We start from the raw sequence: 14,158 nt of genomic DNA on the forward strand, positions 1-14,158 counted from the left end.
GGAAAAACTCCTAAATAGTGGGGATCCAAAAGTAGCTCAGTGAAGAGTAAGTATACTCAGTGGACACAAAATGCTGACTGACTGATGGGGTGGGGAAACAAAAAACCATGCGGGGCAAGGGAATGCAATGGAGTATTGTGGAAAAGAGCATGGCTGGCTAGAACTCTACACTCCACAATGCAACATTTTGTTGCAGTTCCCACTTATTTGACTTGAAGCAAAATTCTGGGTGAATTTGAGGGTTCCTGCTCGAGTGAAGCATCTGTAGGAATTGTGGGGGAACAAAAAAAATTGTCAAGGGAGTCTTGTGCATATATTGATGAAAACGTGCCCATCTGTACTGGGATGAAAGCCTGTGTCCCAAGAACAATTTTCCTTATTTCTGAACAGGCAGAATGGCAGCCCTACTGAAGGATGGGCACTGCAGTTATTCCTGAGTCAGAGAACAAAATTTCAGTATTAGAATCATGAATTCTTAAAGCCTTTACTTGAGGAAAGCAAAAGGGAAGGAAGCACTTTACCTTGAATCAGCTCCATGGCCATATGTAACAATGCAATACACTTGAGGTTTGAGATACTCTACCGAAAAATCTTCCAATGGAACAATGCAAACTTTGTGCTAGGAAACAAAGACAAAAGCCATGTTACATTTTTCCCTCCCATGAGGTGAAAGCTCAGGGTTTGAGAGGGCCTTGGCAAAGTGTTCACTGGTGAGCCCCCTTGTACATCAATGGGCCCTGGGTTTACCTCAGGAGTGGGGAACCTCAGCCCCACAGGCCAAATCTGGCCCTGCTGTGGTCTCAGTCCAGCCTTCCAGGGTTCCTCAGATGGCCATGCCCCATTTTCCTGCCCACACCCACAGACCATATGGTGGTTTTCTAGCTTTGCATGGTTTTTCCACCATTCAAAAAGTTTGAAATGCCTCCCCTAAGGCTTAGTTACTGGCATTAAGATCTGTAAGCTGAAATGTGCTGGTATTTTTGGACCTTCTAAAATTATGACCCCACCCGCTTTTGCCTTTGGCCCTGAGCACCACTGGAATGTGGCCCCTGAGAACTTTTCCAAAACTGAATTTGGCCCGGGCTCAAAGAGGTTCCCCACCCCTGGCTTACCTGATGGTAGTAGCAGCAGCAATGCCACAATGAGCACCGGGTGGCTTGGAGACAGTGCTGCCGCATGAATTTCCCACAGTGCCCTGACGCTTCATGAGAGGCATTGTGGGAAATTAAAATAGTAACTGCCTGGGGTGGGTGACCATCTAGGCCAGGCATCAGCACAGTGATGGGCCCAGCCCAGTTGCTGGGGCCTCAGTAACTGCCGGAGCACGTTGAGCACTTGTGCTGGGCAGTGACAATATGTGAGAAATAGCATGTCATTTGTACTAAAACAACATAAAGAAAGGAAGCAATTTAGTTTAGCAAAGACAATGCAGTTTGTGAAGGGAGGGCTAGTAAGATGTAATACTCGGTCAAGCTGACACAGAAAAGCAGAGACCTAAAAATCCTTTTCCATGAGTCTACTGCAGTCTTTTGCCCTCACTAGACGAATTTGTGGCAAGTCAGCCACAATATGCACAATGTGGTGGGCAGCGAGCTGCTACTATGCCATTACATGGGATTAAAATTGTATCTGGTTGACAGTTACTCACCCACTTGCCTTGGACAGCTCATTTGTCTCTACTAAGGACAGAAGCAAAAAAGGACTGGCTGAAAGAAGCATTTAGCCTGCTTTTACTGCACATGGACAGTCAAGAGTATTCATTTTGACTCTATACCTGATGGCATTCCTATGCAACTGCACACATCGACAGCATTTCCACAGAACAACAAGCCAGAATTGCTGGCTTATCCTGGTTTACTGCAAACCAGCAGCGTGCTTGTTTGCTCCTACTGTTCTCTTCGCACAAGCGGGTAAAAAAAACCCACACACACCTCAGAAAACAGATATGGAAAGATTTATGTACTCCTGGTTTCTTGCTCCCAAGCAAACCAGGATTCATTAGCCAAAAACAATCCCTGGGTTATTCCTGGATTACAATACTTTGTACTGTTTGCTGGCCTTTTAGCTATTGTGCTGCCATTTTCTTGTTTTATTTATTTATTTCAGTTTTATTTAGTTGGTATTCTGTTAATTTATTGATTTTGCAAGTCTTGCTTTTAACTTTGTAAACTGCTGCAAGATCTCATACGGACAGCAGCACAGAAAGAGTTTTAAATAAATGATTAATAAAAAACATAGGTGAACCAGGTGTTCCTCAGGAAGGCTATGGAATAAGGTGCCTCCATAATTCAATATATAGAATATTGAAACAATCCAGATATTTCTGGCTATGTGCCCATAGCCAGAAGGAGTTAGGGGGGCTTGCCCCCCTTAATTTTCTGAGCCCCACTGAATGTTTTACATACAAATAATTAAATTGATTATGGACATTTTAGAAAACCAACAGGAAAGCCTATGTTTTTCTTCTTAAAGGTACAGATGTGATTATTTGGAGGGTGGTGGAATCTGTATCCAGCTCCAGACAGCACACTTTGAGAAGGATTCAGATAAATTGAAATGAGTTCTGAGAAGGGCAACAAAGACCATCAGGGGACTAGAAATTAAGTCCTACATGGAAAGATTGAAGGAACTGGGTATCTTTAGCCCTGAGAAGGCTGAGCAGGGATACAATAGCACTTTTCAAGTACCTAAAGGGTTATCACACAGAAGAATGCTGCAACCTGTTCTCTGTCATCCAAAACTGTAGGACATGAAATAACTGGCTAAAGTTACAGGAAACAGATTTCAGTGGGACATTAGGAAAAACTTCCTAGCAGTCAGACCATGGAACCAATTGCCTAGTAGTGGGGCTCTCCATCACTAGAGGTATTCAAGCAAAGAATGGGCAGCCATCTGTCAGGGATGCTTTAAACTGGATTCCTGCACTGCGCAGGGGTTGGACTCGATGGCCTACTGGCCCCTTCCAACTCTATGATAAGAATACTCCTGTTGTAGCTTATTCTTGATACTCTACTAGTGAGTTATTCTTGATTTCTTTTTAACCTTTTTGTTGATTGGTGGAAATAAAAATTGTTGAAGTTACTTAGTGAAAATTTTTGAATATACAAATGCTGCAGTATGGCTACAAAAATAAGGGTTAAATAAAAAGAGTTCACAATTTTGCCTTAAAAAGGCCTGCAAATGGGATAAACTGCCCCCTATGTTTGGGTGGGGAGGCAGATCTTTTAGGCTGGCTACGGGCCTGGTGAGCCAAGCAATTAACTCTAGAAGAGTGGAAAATACAAAGGAAGGAGAGAGAGAGAGAGAGAGAGAGAGAGAGAGATCAGTAGGAGATAAATAGGTAGGTGGGTAGGATCTGGGTACATTTCTGATTCTGGGTAACTGAATAACTGCTAGCAGGTATTTAATGTTTAAAGCAGTAGTCAGTATGAATGCACAACCACCTTGCAAAAAGCAAGTTTGACTCCTTCTGAATGCAACCATCAAGAAGCCACATCCCATGCTTGCTTTTATATCAGTGTTGTCCCTTTGTATGACAGCCAACACACTGGCCATTGTGAATATTCAAGCTGTGGCAGTTGGTCACTGCAGCTTATTGTGATATGCGAACCTGGGCAGGGTGGCTTGTTGCCGTGGGTAACAAGCCACCCAAAACCCATAGGCTGCAGTAGGGTTCTAGGATGGCTTGTTAACCACAGCAACAAGCCACCCTGCCCAGGTGCTGGCAACCATGTGAACAGGACCTGTGTTTTGAAAGTATGGAAGGCCCAGAGGAAATCTTTAAGTATCCAGAGGGTGGCAGCAAAGATCTTATAATAAAGCACTTTAATCACTTGCTTGGGAAGTTACCTACCTACATAGCCAGCTCTTTGCTTTGCAGCTGAAGAGGGTTGAAAATCAGGGAACATATCTACAAACAACAGTTTTTGGTCTTATGGAACTGCACAGTTAGTGTGGTCATTTGAAACCCAAACGCATATTAGCTGGCATCGTAGCCGTAGGTATAAATCAAAATCTGCTAAAAAGAACCCACAAGTATAACCCCTACTCAAAAAAAAACCAAGAGATGCACCTGCCTCTCATTAGAGCTGGTAACTGTGATTATGGGAACTGCCAGACATGTGAAGTATGACTATACCATAGCAATTCAAGTGAAATAGACTCTTGGAGATACACTGAATGGATGGGTGATGGTACAATGCCCCCGTGTCTGCCTGAAGTGCTCTCTGGCCAGAAAGAAGCCAGAAGGTACCAAATGATGGGGCCGAGTGAAGAACACTTACAAGATGGATGAAATACCCTGGCATAGGCTAAAGGAGGGGTGGGCAACCTTTTTGGCCACAAGGGCCACATCCGGAAGTGGGTCGGGGACTGTGTGACGGTGGCCATGGCCGAAGCCAGTAGTGGGCAGGGCCAACACTGGCATCCCCCTCACTGTCATGCCCCTGCTGGAGGAATCCTCTTCAGAGGAGGATCTAGTGCTCCCAGAGACAAACAACATCAAGAAACAGCCCATGCCAGAAGACCAGGAGGAGCCCAGGCCCTTGGGGGAGATGGCCACAGGTACATCCCCACAAGAGAAGGGAAACTCCATCTTCTAAGACGGAGGCTAGGTGACCCCCGCAGCCCCGAGAGTATCGGCAGTTCAAGAGAACCCAGAAGAACCCCTATGGGAAGGAGTGCCTGTTTACAAAGGAAGGCTCCTCATGAGTGGTGTTGTTGTTGTTGTTAATTACATTTATATCCTGCCTTTTCTCCTCTTGTGAGGAACCCAAGGTGGCTTACATGGTCCCCCTCCTCTCTATTTTATCCTCATGACAACCCTGTGAAGCAATCACTCCTGTGTTTTTTCCTGCCCCCAGACCAACATGATAGACAGGGAATCACACTGGTTGGTATCAATTTACACTGCCAAGTTCCTGGAACTTCTGCATACATACAGACGTGTTTACAGTCTAGCAGTTTTCCTTTAATTATGTCAATTTAACTCAGGGGTGAAGCATGTCCTTAGCATGCCAAAGGTCTCAGGTTCAATCCCTGGCATCTCGAGGTTAAAACAATCCAGTAGCAATTGATGGGGGGGAAAGCCTCTGCCTGAGACCCTGGATTTCCACTACCACTCCAAGTAGACTATTCTGGGATGTATGGACAAACAATCTGATTTGGCATAAGGCAGATTCCTATGTTCCTCATCTAAAACATATTACTGGAAATGTTGATGGAAACAGCTTCCTTGATTCTCACTTTGGGAACATACTACAAATAGAAACTTACCAGGAGAAAATCTATTGCTGATGACCTGAGATGTAACTTTGCATCACCCAAAAGGTCATAAACGGCCACACGATCCATATCATCAATCACAACACTGCGACACAGGAAGCTGTAACATTTTAAAAGCCATTAAAATCAGTTACCTTTTCCACATAAACCATGCTAGAAGTCTTCCACCCAAAAAAGTATTTATTATTCCACCCTTTGTCCATTTCTACAAGAGCTGGTTATAAAGATTTTATCATTTACCTTTACTACTGTTAAACAAATTGAGAAAGCCTGTATTGATTGAAAAATATGGGAATATCTGCGGAATTATTCCAATACAACATTAGGAATCAAGTTTGGAGTCAAAGAATTAAGTTGCCTCTATAGATTAAAGTAGTCAAAAATATTTTAAAACCTATTCACATTAGTATTTGACTTCTCGGAGATTAACACATATCACCTTGTACATATTTGTACAACTTGTACTGCAACTTGGGAGTATTCTTTTTGATGCTGATGGAGAAACCAGAAAGATTTCATACACAGGCTGGGTTTGCATGATCACAGCGGGAAACCATGTGGTATGGGTTGTTTCCCCCGCCCCTACGCATGCCCAGCATTTGCTTAATTACCCACTCCACCTTGCTGGTTGCTGTGTCATCTGAACATGGCCTGTGTTTCCATGACAACAGAAGGAGACGCTAATGGAGGAGTACCAGATTTTTTAGGGATCAGCTTTGCTGTGAGCAGGGTTCCACAAGCAGATTCTCTGGACCAGTAAAAATCGCTTTACAGAACATACTTCCTGGTGGAGATTGGAGTGAATATCATCTGACTGGCAGGGGCTGCTCAACTAATAAGAGAGGCTGCCCCCCCTCTCCCTCCCTTTCTCCTTTCTCCTGAAAGTCCAGATCCACCTACATTTCAGGAGCAAGCCTCATTCAGCACAATGGGAGTTACTTCTGAGTAGACACACATATGCTGGTGCTGGGAAAATGGGGGGGGGGCAAGCACAAAGACAGAAACCAGCCCCCAATTTAACCCGCAGGACCTCATTGACCACAATGGGAGTTACTTTTGAGGAGACACTAATGGGTTTGTTGTGGGAAAGAGACGGAAACCAGCCCGCATTTTAACCCACACGATCTCTATACGGAAGCTGTGAAGTAGTTACTTCCTAAGGTAATGAATCGTGCTTAAGGAATTGGGCTTTAAAATGTGCAGTGTCAATTGAGGGGTTCTCTGTTATTTCTGTGGTCACTGAGAGGGCAAGCCTCATTCAGCACAATGGGAGGAAACACCCCTTGACTGGAGTCATGGTGAAAGGCACACCCCTGGGCAGGGCTAGCATACCCGAGCTAAATGCGGGGGTTGGGGCACACAACTATACCGGGAAGAACCCAACTTAAGGAAAAGAATTGGACTTTAAGCAGTCTCAGGAAATCCGGTTTTTTCCTGATAAGCTCCGGGGTGGCTGCTGGGTGGCCACGACATCATCTGTCCCTAACGACCTCAACACGCAGCCGGCTCAGAGTAAATCGCTGGTGGAAACACCCCCCAGGTGTGTGGCATGGCAGGGGTGGCTTCTAACCCACCCCACAAGCCCTCCTACAAGCCATGGCTTGTGCGGGTAATTAAGCAAATGGTGGGCATGCCTGGGGGTGGGGGAAACAACCCATACTGTGTGGTTTCCCCTTCTGATCCTGAGAACCTGGACCTATTTAGTGATGATGTCCTGCCAAGGGAGGCCTCGCTGGCTCCCCCTCTGCTGTCCTTCTGCCAGTGGGAAAAGACATTTTTATTCAAGCAGACTTTTGGCACATCAGCTGGTTCTTTGGGTGAGGTGCTGTTTTTATTCTTTAATTGTTTTTTTTAAATGTTATGTGTTTAATTATTGTTTTAAACTAATTTTTTATTTAAAAACTGGTTATTATTTTTAACTGCCTTGAGCACCATTTCCTTGGTGGAAAGGCAGGGTATTAAAAAATACACACATACGTACCTTCTGCTTAAAAGACTGTCAGTGCAATTTTTGATGCAACAGTGACTTCATTGCCATTAAAGGAATGAGGAAAAGGGTGTCTGGATTCAGTTCCACGCATAATCTCCAAAGAGATTAAAAATCAGACATAACTGAGCCAGTCATATGTCTGGCAATACGTACACACTGAAGGTTCCACCATCCCTGGCTCTGTCCTTGTTGCATACACAGGCTCAGAACTGGAAGGCTGATTCACATAAACATAAGAACATAAGAAGAGCCATGCTGGATCAGACCAAGGGTCCATCTAGTCCAACATTATTTTCATATGGTGGCCAACCAGCTGTTGACCAGGAAACCACAAGCAGGGCATGGGTGCAACAGCAACCTCCCACCCATGTTCCCCAGCAACTGGTGTACATAGGCATACTATGCACTGGTACTGGAGGTAGCACATAGTCATCAAGCCTAGTAGTCGTTGTTAGCCTTGTCCTCCAGGAATTTGTCTAACCCCCTTTTAAAGCCATCAAAGTTGGTGGCCATCACTACATCTTGTGGTGGCAAATTCCACAATTTAACTATGTGCTGTGTGAAGAAGTGCTTCCTTTTATCTATCCTGAATCTCCCACCAATCAGCTTCATGGGATGACCCCGGGTTCTAGTATTATGAGAGAGGGAGAAAAATGTCTTCCTAACCACATTCTCCACCACATCATGCATAATTTTGTACACCTCTATCATGTCTCTCCTTACCCTCCCTTTTTCCAAGCGAAACAATCCCAGTTGTTGGAACCTTCCCTCATAGGGGAGATGCTCCAGCCCCTGGATCATTTTAGTTGCCCTTTTCTGCATAAAGATTGCTCTTGATGATCGGGTCAAAAGTGTTTAATAGAATCTGGGCTGGAATATTACATTTATATATACTGATGCCCTGTATACATACACATATTATGTATACATAATACATAAAAGAAGAGGAAAGAGAGAAGAAAGAAATGTCACAGAATCAGAGGGAGAAATCCAGGTTTGAGTTAAAGCAAAGGAAGAAAACTGAGAAGAAAGAAAAAGGTCCTGAGGAACCTTTCCCTTATTAACAACAGGACAGCAATTTGGTAAAGCACATGAAAACAAAAACAGGACAGCAAATTATGGAAACGAGCTTAGGAATGAGAAGAAGGATCATGGTTGACAGAAACATCGCTAACTAACAAAAACAAGTAGGATAAGTTGACTAAAGAGAAAAAGGTTCTAGGGGACTATCAGAAAAGATAGTACCCAGCAGGTTAAAAACCAAATGCCAAACAAACTCCTCATAACACAGAAAATAACAGTTTCAGATTTCTCACCTATATTTGCAGCTGTATATATTAATTTTAGCCTCCATCATTTGCCCAGGGCTGTTAATCTCCACGTTACCAACATATACCCGATCATGTTCATTAACATACTCAATGACTACTACATAGCGGCCAGCTTCAGGTACATTCAGTCCGATTTGCAGATCCACCTAAAGAAGATTCAAATCACACTTGAATATTACCAAAATAATTACTGCAGGGCTGCCATTCCCAAATTTGCGCAAATTTCCCCAACAGACTAAAGTATGGGTGATTTAGAAGTTGCACATTTTGAGAAAGAGTTGCACATTTTCCAAGTACACATTTCATGGACGTGAAGGCAAGTTCAGGAATTTGTGGACATTTTCAGAGAAAATGTGTTCATGTTCATGATTGTGAACAGGGCATTTGAGTGATTTGCAAACTGACATGAAATTTTCATACATCTCTAACTTCTCCATGGGTAAATCACCACACAGTGATTCTGTGGGCATGCATCAAATTAAAGTGTGTTACCTCAACATGGCACATACTGTGAGATTTACATACTAATAGAAACATTTTACCTCTTGACCACTGATGTGTGACATCACTGGATGTTGGGGTGTTGGCTGTTGGAAAGCTACTTTCCTGTACTCTCCCCCATGCAAGAAAAATGTTACTTCTGAACCAAGCACACAACAAAATCTGTCCAGTGGCAAGTGTTCATACTGTAAACAACTTTAAAAGAAGAAAGAGACAATGCTTAGTTGGATCATTAAAATAAAAATATATATAACCAAGGCACCTTGGTCATGAAGGAGGTTTTCCCAGGGTGAGGCTCATCCATTGCACTCTGGGTGTTTCCTCCCCACAAATGTAGGAAATTTGGCTGCCTCATTCATGGAATAGAAGCACTAACCTATTTGTTGTGGCATTTCCTGAATATGAGCAAAGCTCTGTAACCGGAAATTGCAGGATCGGTGCTTCATAGTAGTCTCTAGGTAAGAGCACTAGGTAATCCTGGCAGGACAAACCAAGATTAGCATAAGCATATGTATTGACAGAAAATGATCAAGTGAAAACTGCAGCAAAATTACATAAGACAATGAATTTATTTAAAATATTTATATATCACCCTTCATTATGAAATCACAGGGCTGTGTACAAAATGAATTAAAACATCTCCATGGCCATCTATGCCCATGTCCTTAGCTATATCATCTGAGGTTATGGTCTTCCTGGGGTGGGGGTGGGGCTATTTGCAGATGGTGTACTCTGAGCTGTTGTGGCAACACCGAAGTCACTGGGATGGAAATTCTTTGCACCAGGTCTGCAGCTGGTGTAAAGTTGCACTGTCAATGGGGGCAATTCCAATCATGGGGTAAAGGGTACAGCCCCCCTGTGCTCCGCCGCTGTGCTCCTCACATCCCGTCAACTCTGCCCAGTTTCAACTCTGTTCTGCTGGCATGTTTTAGTGGGGCTTCTGTCTCAGCCAGCAAATCTTGAATATAGGATTGCACTCCACATCTCCCAGTTCAAATCCTACTACTAGCCCTTGTACTAGCCCTACACCAAGTCTCATTCTGCCTGCTTATTCTTAATCCCAATGTTCCTCCATAGGCATTTGCCCTTCATTCCTTTGGGGTGCACTCCTGAACAGGATAAGCTCTCCAAAATATAAATGTAATATCACTAGGTCAATATTTTACCAGGAGGACTCCCTCTGCCATGATTTTAAAAATCCAGGTTCCAGGGCGTAATGAAAATGGGGCTGCAAAGCTCTTTCCTGGGACAGTTACGAAAGCTGGCTCTCTACTGGGTGGGAACACAATGTCTTTGCTCTGATGAGTCCCTGTCAGAAAACAAGTAAATTAATAAGAGCACTCCTCGATTGTTTGTAATCCAACAACAACAACATTCTATACATTAAAATGAGGTGGGACAGCAAATTCAGCGGTTAAAGCAAAGATCTGAATGTGGTCTGCCCAGCAAGGGTACCATTCCATGGAGCATTAACCTTAATTCTTGAACTATGGCTTGATTCAGATGTAATGACCTCAAGGAGATAAACCATGGTTTATAGGTGCTTATATCTTGGCTTGTTTAAACTACTGTTTCTTGTGACAACTGATCCAGGAAACTGTGGCTTAATCTCTGCTTATACAGGAAATTGTGGCTTACACAAGTCAGGATATAAGTGCTGGAGCTGGGTACATGAGGGGGAAGGAGGAAGGAATGAGAAGGAAGCACATAGGCACATGGCTTACTTGTAGGCTGATAAATCATGGTTTAATTAGCCTGGTATCATCTGGACTGAACCAGATCTACATGTGCACCATTCAGAAAGAAATTGGTGAAGTGCCTTGAATATTACTAAGTGTTTAGCCAGCCAGGGATCTAGTGCTACAATGTCCAGCTCAGCCAGGAAATTTCTCAGAGGGACATCTCACACATTCTACAACAACAAATGCAGGTTTGCTACTGAGTGTATGCTCCAGGCATCTGCCATCATTCTTAGATCTCGGACAAGCATACTCATGTAACAGATATGTTTTCAAACACCTGTTTGGAGCACCCTTCCCCAAGCTGGTGCCCTCCTGATGTGTTGGACTAAACTCCCAGCATGCCCCAGCCAGCAATTCTGGGAGTTATAGCCCAACACAGCTGGAGGGCACCTGAGGGGACTGCAGCTTTGGAGCATTCACAGACTCCATGTTTCGGTCTACACTTAGGTGAACACCTAAAAAACATTGTGTTAACACACCTAAAATCTGTGACAGATGTATTTTTCTGACACACACCAATATAATGTGTTAAGATCCAGTCAAATCCAAGAATATAAACCATCCACATTCTGTTACAGCCTAGACAATGGGTCCACATTCACGTTTAAGTCTCTTTGTCATTTAATACAGTTCCCTATATATGAGTCTGGAAGTGGTAGCTTTTAAATAAACATTATTGAAACATAAAGCAACTATACCAAAACCACCCTCTCTGAAAGCACCTAGTAAACATCTGTCAGCACTGAACTAAAAGCAGCAGAGAGAAATATGCATTACTAACAAAGGCCGTAAGTGTCATGGCCAAGAATCCTAGATAACTACAGCAAGTGAAATTGCTTAACTAGCAGAATTATGGCTCAACTTCATGATCACTTGTTCTGAGATAATCAAGCTTGGATTTTTTTTATCCAATAATGTTCTTGAAGCAAATTAAAAATAAGGAAAAGCTGTATCCCCTGAGTTGTCAGTGGCTCTTTATATTCTTTCAGACTGATCAGTGGTGAGCGATTTTTTCAGCATCACATAGCAGAGTAGATATTTCTGCCATCACATATTCATATGTCACCTCCATAACCATAAGGTTTAGACATTTAATGATTTAAAAAACAGTCCCACAGGCCACGAGCATAGTGGGTGGACCGGGGTGGAATTTGTGACCGGCTGGGTCAGGGGAGCAATTGAACTTATCTATCAAGTTCATGTGCCTCATTACAATCTTACTTATCTGAGCTCTCAGATCTTAATCAAATAAGATAATTTAGGATTAAAGTTTTATTTCTGTATGTGTGTGCATGCACTTGCATGCAAGAAATACATTGCCATCCCCACCCCTCATTGCAGACCTACTGAAAATGAAAGCTGGGAGTGACACCCAGGTCACTCCCACATTGCTGGGGTGTTGACCCTTGGCACCTGCCAAGGGTCCACCCTCCAGCAGGGGCCCAATGATAAGAGCCCCCTGGAGTTGTTCCTCCTCTTCACCATTGCAACCCGCTTGTTCTGCCCTGGTCCAGACAATGGTAGCAGTGAGAAGAGGAGCAGTAGATCCCACGGCCTACTTGCTCACTGGCTTTCTGCCTGTCAAGCAGCCAAGCAGTAGCAATGATGAGAAACAGGATGAGGAGCAAGAGAAGCTGGTGACAATGGCAATGAGAAGGTAGACTCACTGAGGGAGGGGCCCACTGAGGGTGTCTTGCCCAAGGGCCCTCCAAAACCTGGAGCCAGCACTGATATCAGGATTTTAGCGAAAGGCTGCAAACTGCACAATAAGCCAAACTATCTTGATCATGAAAACAAACCTTGTCAAATGACACCTCTAGCTGAACTGAGTTCAGTGCATGAAGGTGCTTGTCAATCAACCACTGAGTGCTGCCACCATTGTGTTTCACCTACCTTTTTGAGTCCGAGATTCATAAGCGATTATGTGACCGGATACTAATGCAGTTCCAGGATTAATATACCTCAAGATAACGTGAAATAAAGAGAGGTTTGGTTTCTCCACATTCAAAGTTATCCTCACTTCATTCTGTAAAATGGAAGTTAATAAACAAGAAGAAGAAAAAACAGCTATAAAGTGCCAAAAAGATAAACCGTTAGAAGCCGTGTAAGCAAAATACTAAATTCCTATAGAAAAAAAAACAAATACGTACACACACACAAACACAGACAAATACGCAGATGGGGGGGAAGCATTTTCTGGGGTAAGGAAGAGAAAGACAGGCAAACCTAGCAAGAAATGTAATTCACTTACAAGTGTTATTAGGGTCAAAATGTTTTCCCTCAGCAATTGTGATCCTCCCTTTAGAGCTTTTTGAAACCAAGCTGACATAGTGCAGTATTAGGTGGAGGAGCTTAGGAGAAGCCACAGTGACAGGTACTACCACCTCTGGCTGGGGAAAAAAGAAGCAAAGGAGAGGACAGGAAAGCATATTGTTTAATACTACCACCCAAAGACAGAAAAAAATGTCTAGAAACATTTAGCAAATGTAATCACTTGATCAAAAAAGTAATGGTGTGTTCCAAAGGAAGACAGGCCAAAACACTTTTCACAGATCCTCACAGTGAAATTGTTCCATTCCAAAGAAAATGGATCTGGAAGGATGCCTTATTTTAGCTGTAGCGTGGTGTTCATTTCTAAGGCTGCATTCCTATATTATTATTATCATCATCATCATCAACAACATTTCTATATCACCCCATAGCTGAAGCTCTCTGGGCAGTTTACTCACTTACCTGGGAGTAAGCTCCATTGAATTCAATGGGGTTTCCTTTGGAGTAGACACATGTAGGACTGCACTGTGAGTTTGTGTAGGGCTATGTCATCATGTCACATGGCATAGCTAAGGTTAGTCTTAATTAGGTTGAAAGTCATGCACCAATATTAAATCGGGGTAATGCATGCTGTACGGTAGATGTTCTCCGATCGATTTTATACTTGGCTTGTTATTATAATGTTATTATACCCTAATAACATTAGGGTTGTCAAGTCACACCCGAGAGCACTCTTCCCCAATCTGATACCCTTGGATGTGTTGGACTGCAACCCTGATAATTTCCAACCAGCACAGCCTATGGCCATGCTGGCTGGGAATTATGTGAGTTACAGTCCAATGCTAATGATGCAGTACTAATTATCTTAATGCTCACGATGCAGTGGGAGGGTTTGCAGCCAACTTACTACAGTCAATCTGACATACACCTAGATTTCCATGCATTCGTTCTTTTGATTTGCTCAGTGATTTTACCTCATCTTTTTTCTATACATTTCCCAATCTCCTTTTCTCCCCTTTCAAGCATCTGTCTTTGTTTTC

At 43.3% G+C, this 14,158-nt stretch overlaps 1 protein-coding gene across 1 annotated transcript in view; it reads right to left on the minus strand.

Annotated features, from left to right (window-relative positions):
• Positions 1–14,158, minus strand: part of LOC146347041 (laminin subunit alpha-3-like) — a 133,389-nt gene that overhangs the window by 101,616 nt on the left and 17,615 nt on the right. The window contains exons 6-10 of the mRNA XM_084851463.1: positions 12,741–12,873; positions 10,272–10,414; positions 8,590–8,750; positions 5,275–5,383; positions 522–619 (exon numbers count right to left, since the gene is read on the minus strand). Coding sequence (XP_084707589.1) covers positions 522–619; positions 5,275–5,383; positions 8,590–8,750; positions 10,272–10,414; positions 12,741–12,873 — 644 coding nt within the window. The remainder of the gene's footprint in view (positions 1–521; positions 620–5,274; positions 5,384–8,589; positions 8,751–10,271; positions 10,415–12,740; positions 12,874–14,158) is intronic.

This window comes from Heloderma suspectum, chromosome 4 (assembly GCF_057233095.1).
Source record: "Heloderma suspectum isolate Gila_16-S chromosome 4, 16-S_ref, whole genome shotgun sequence".
Classification (NCBI taxonomy): domain Eukaryota; kingdom Metazoa; phylum Chordata; class Lepidosauria; order Squamata; family Helodermatidae; genus Heloderma; species Heloderma suspectum.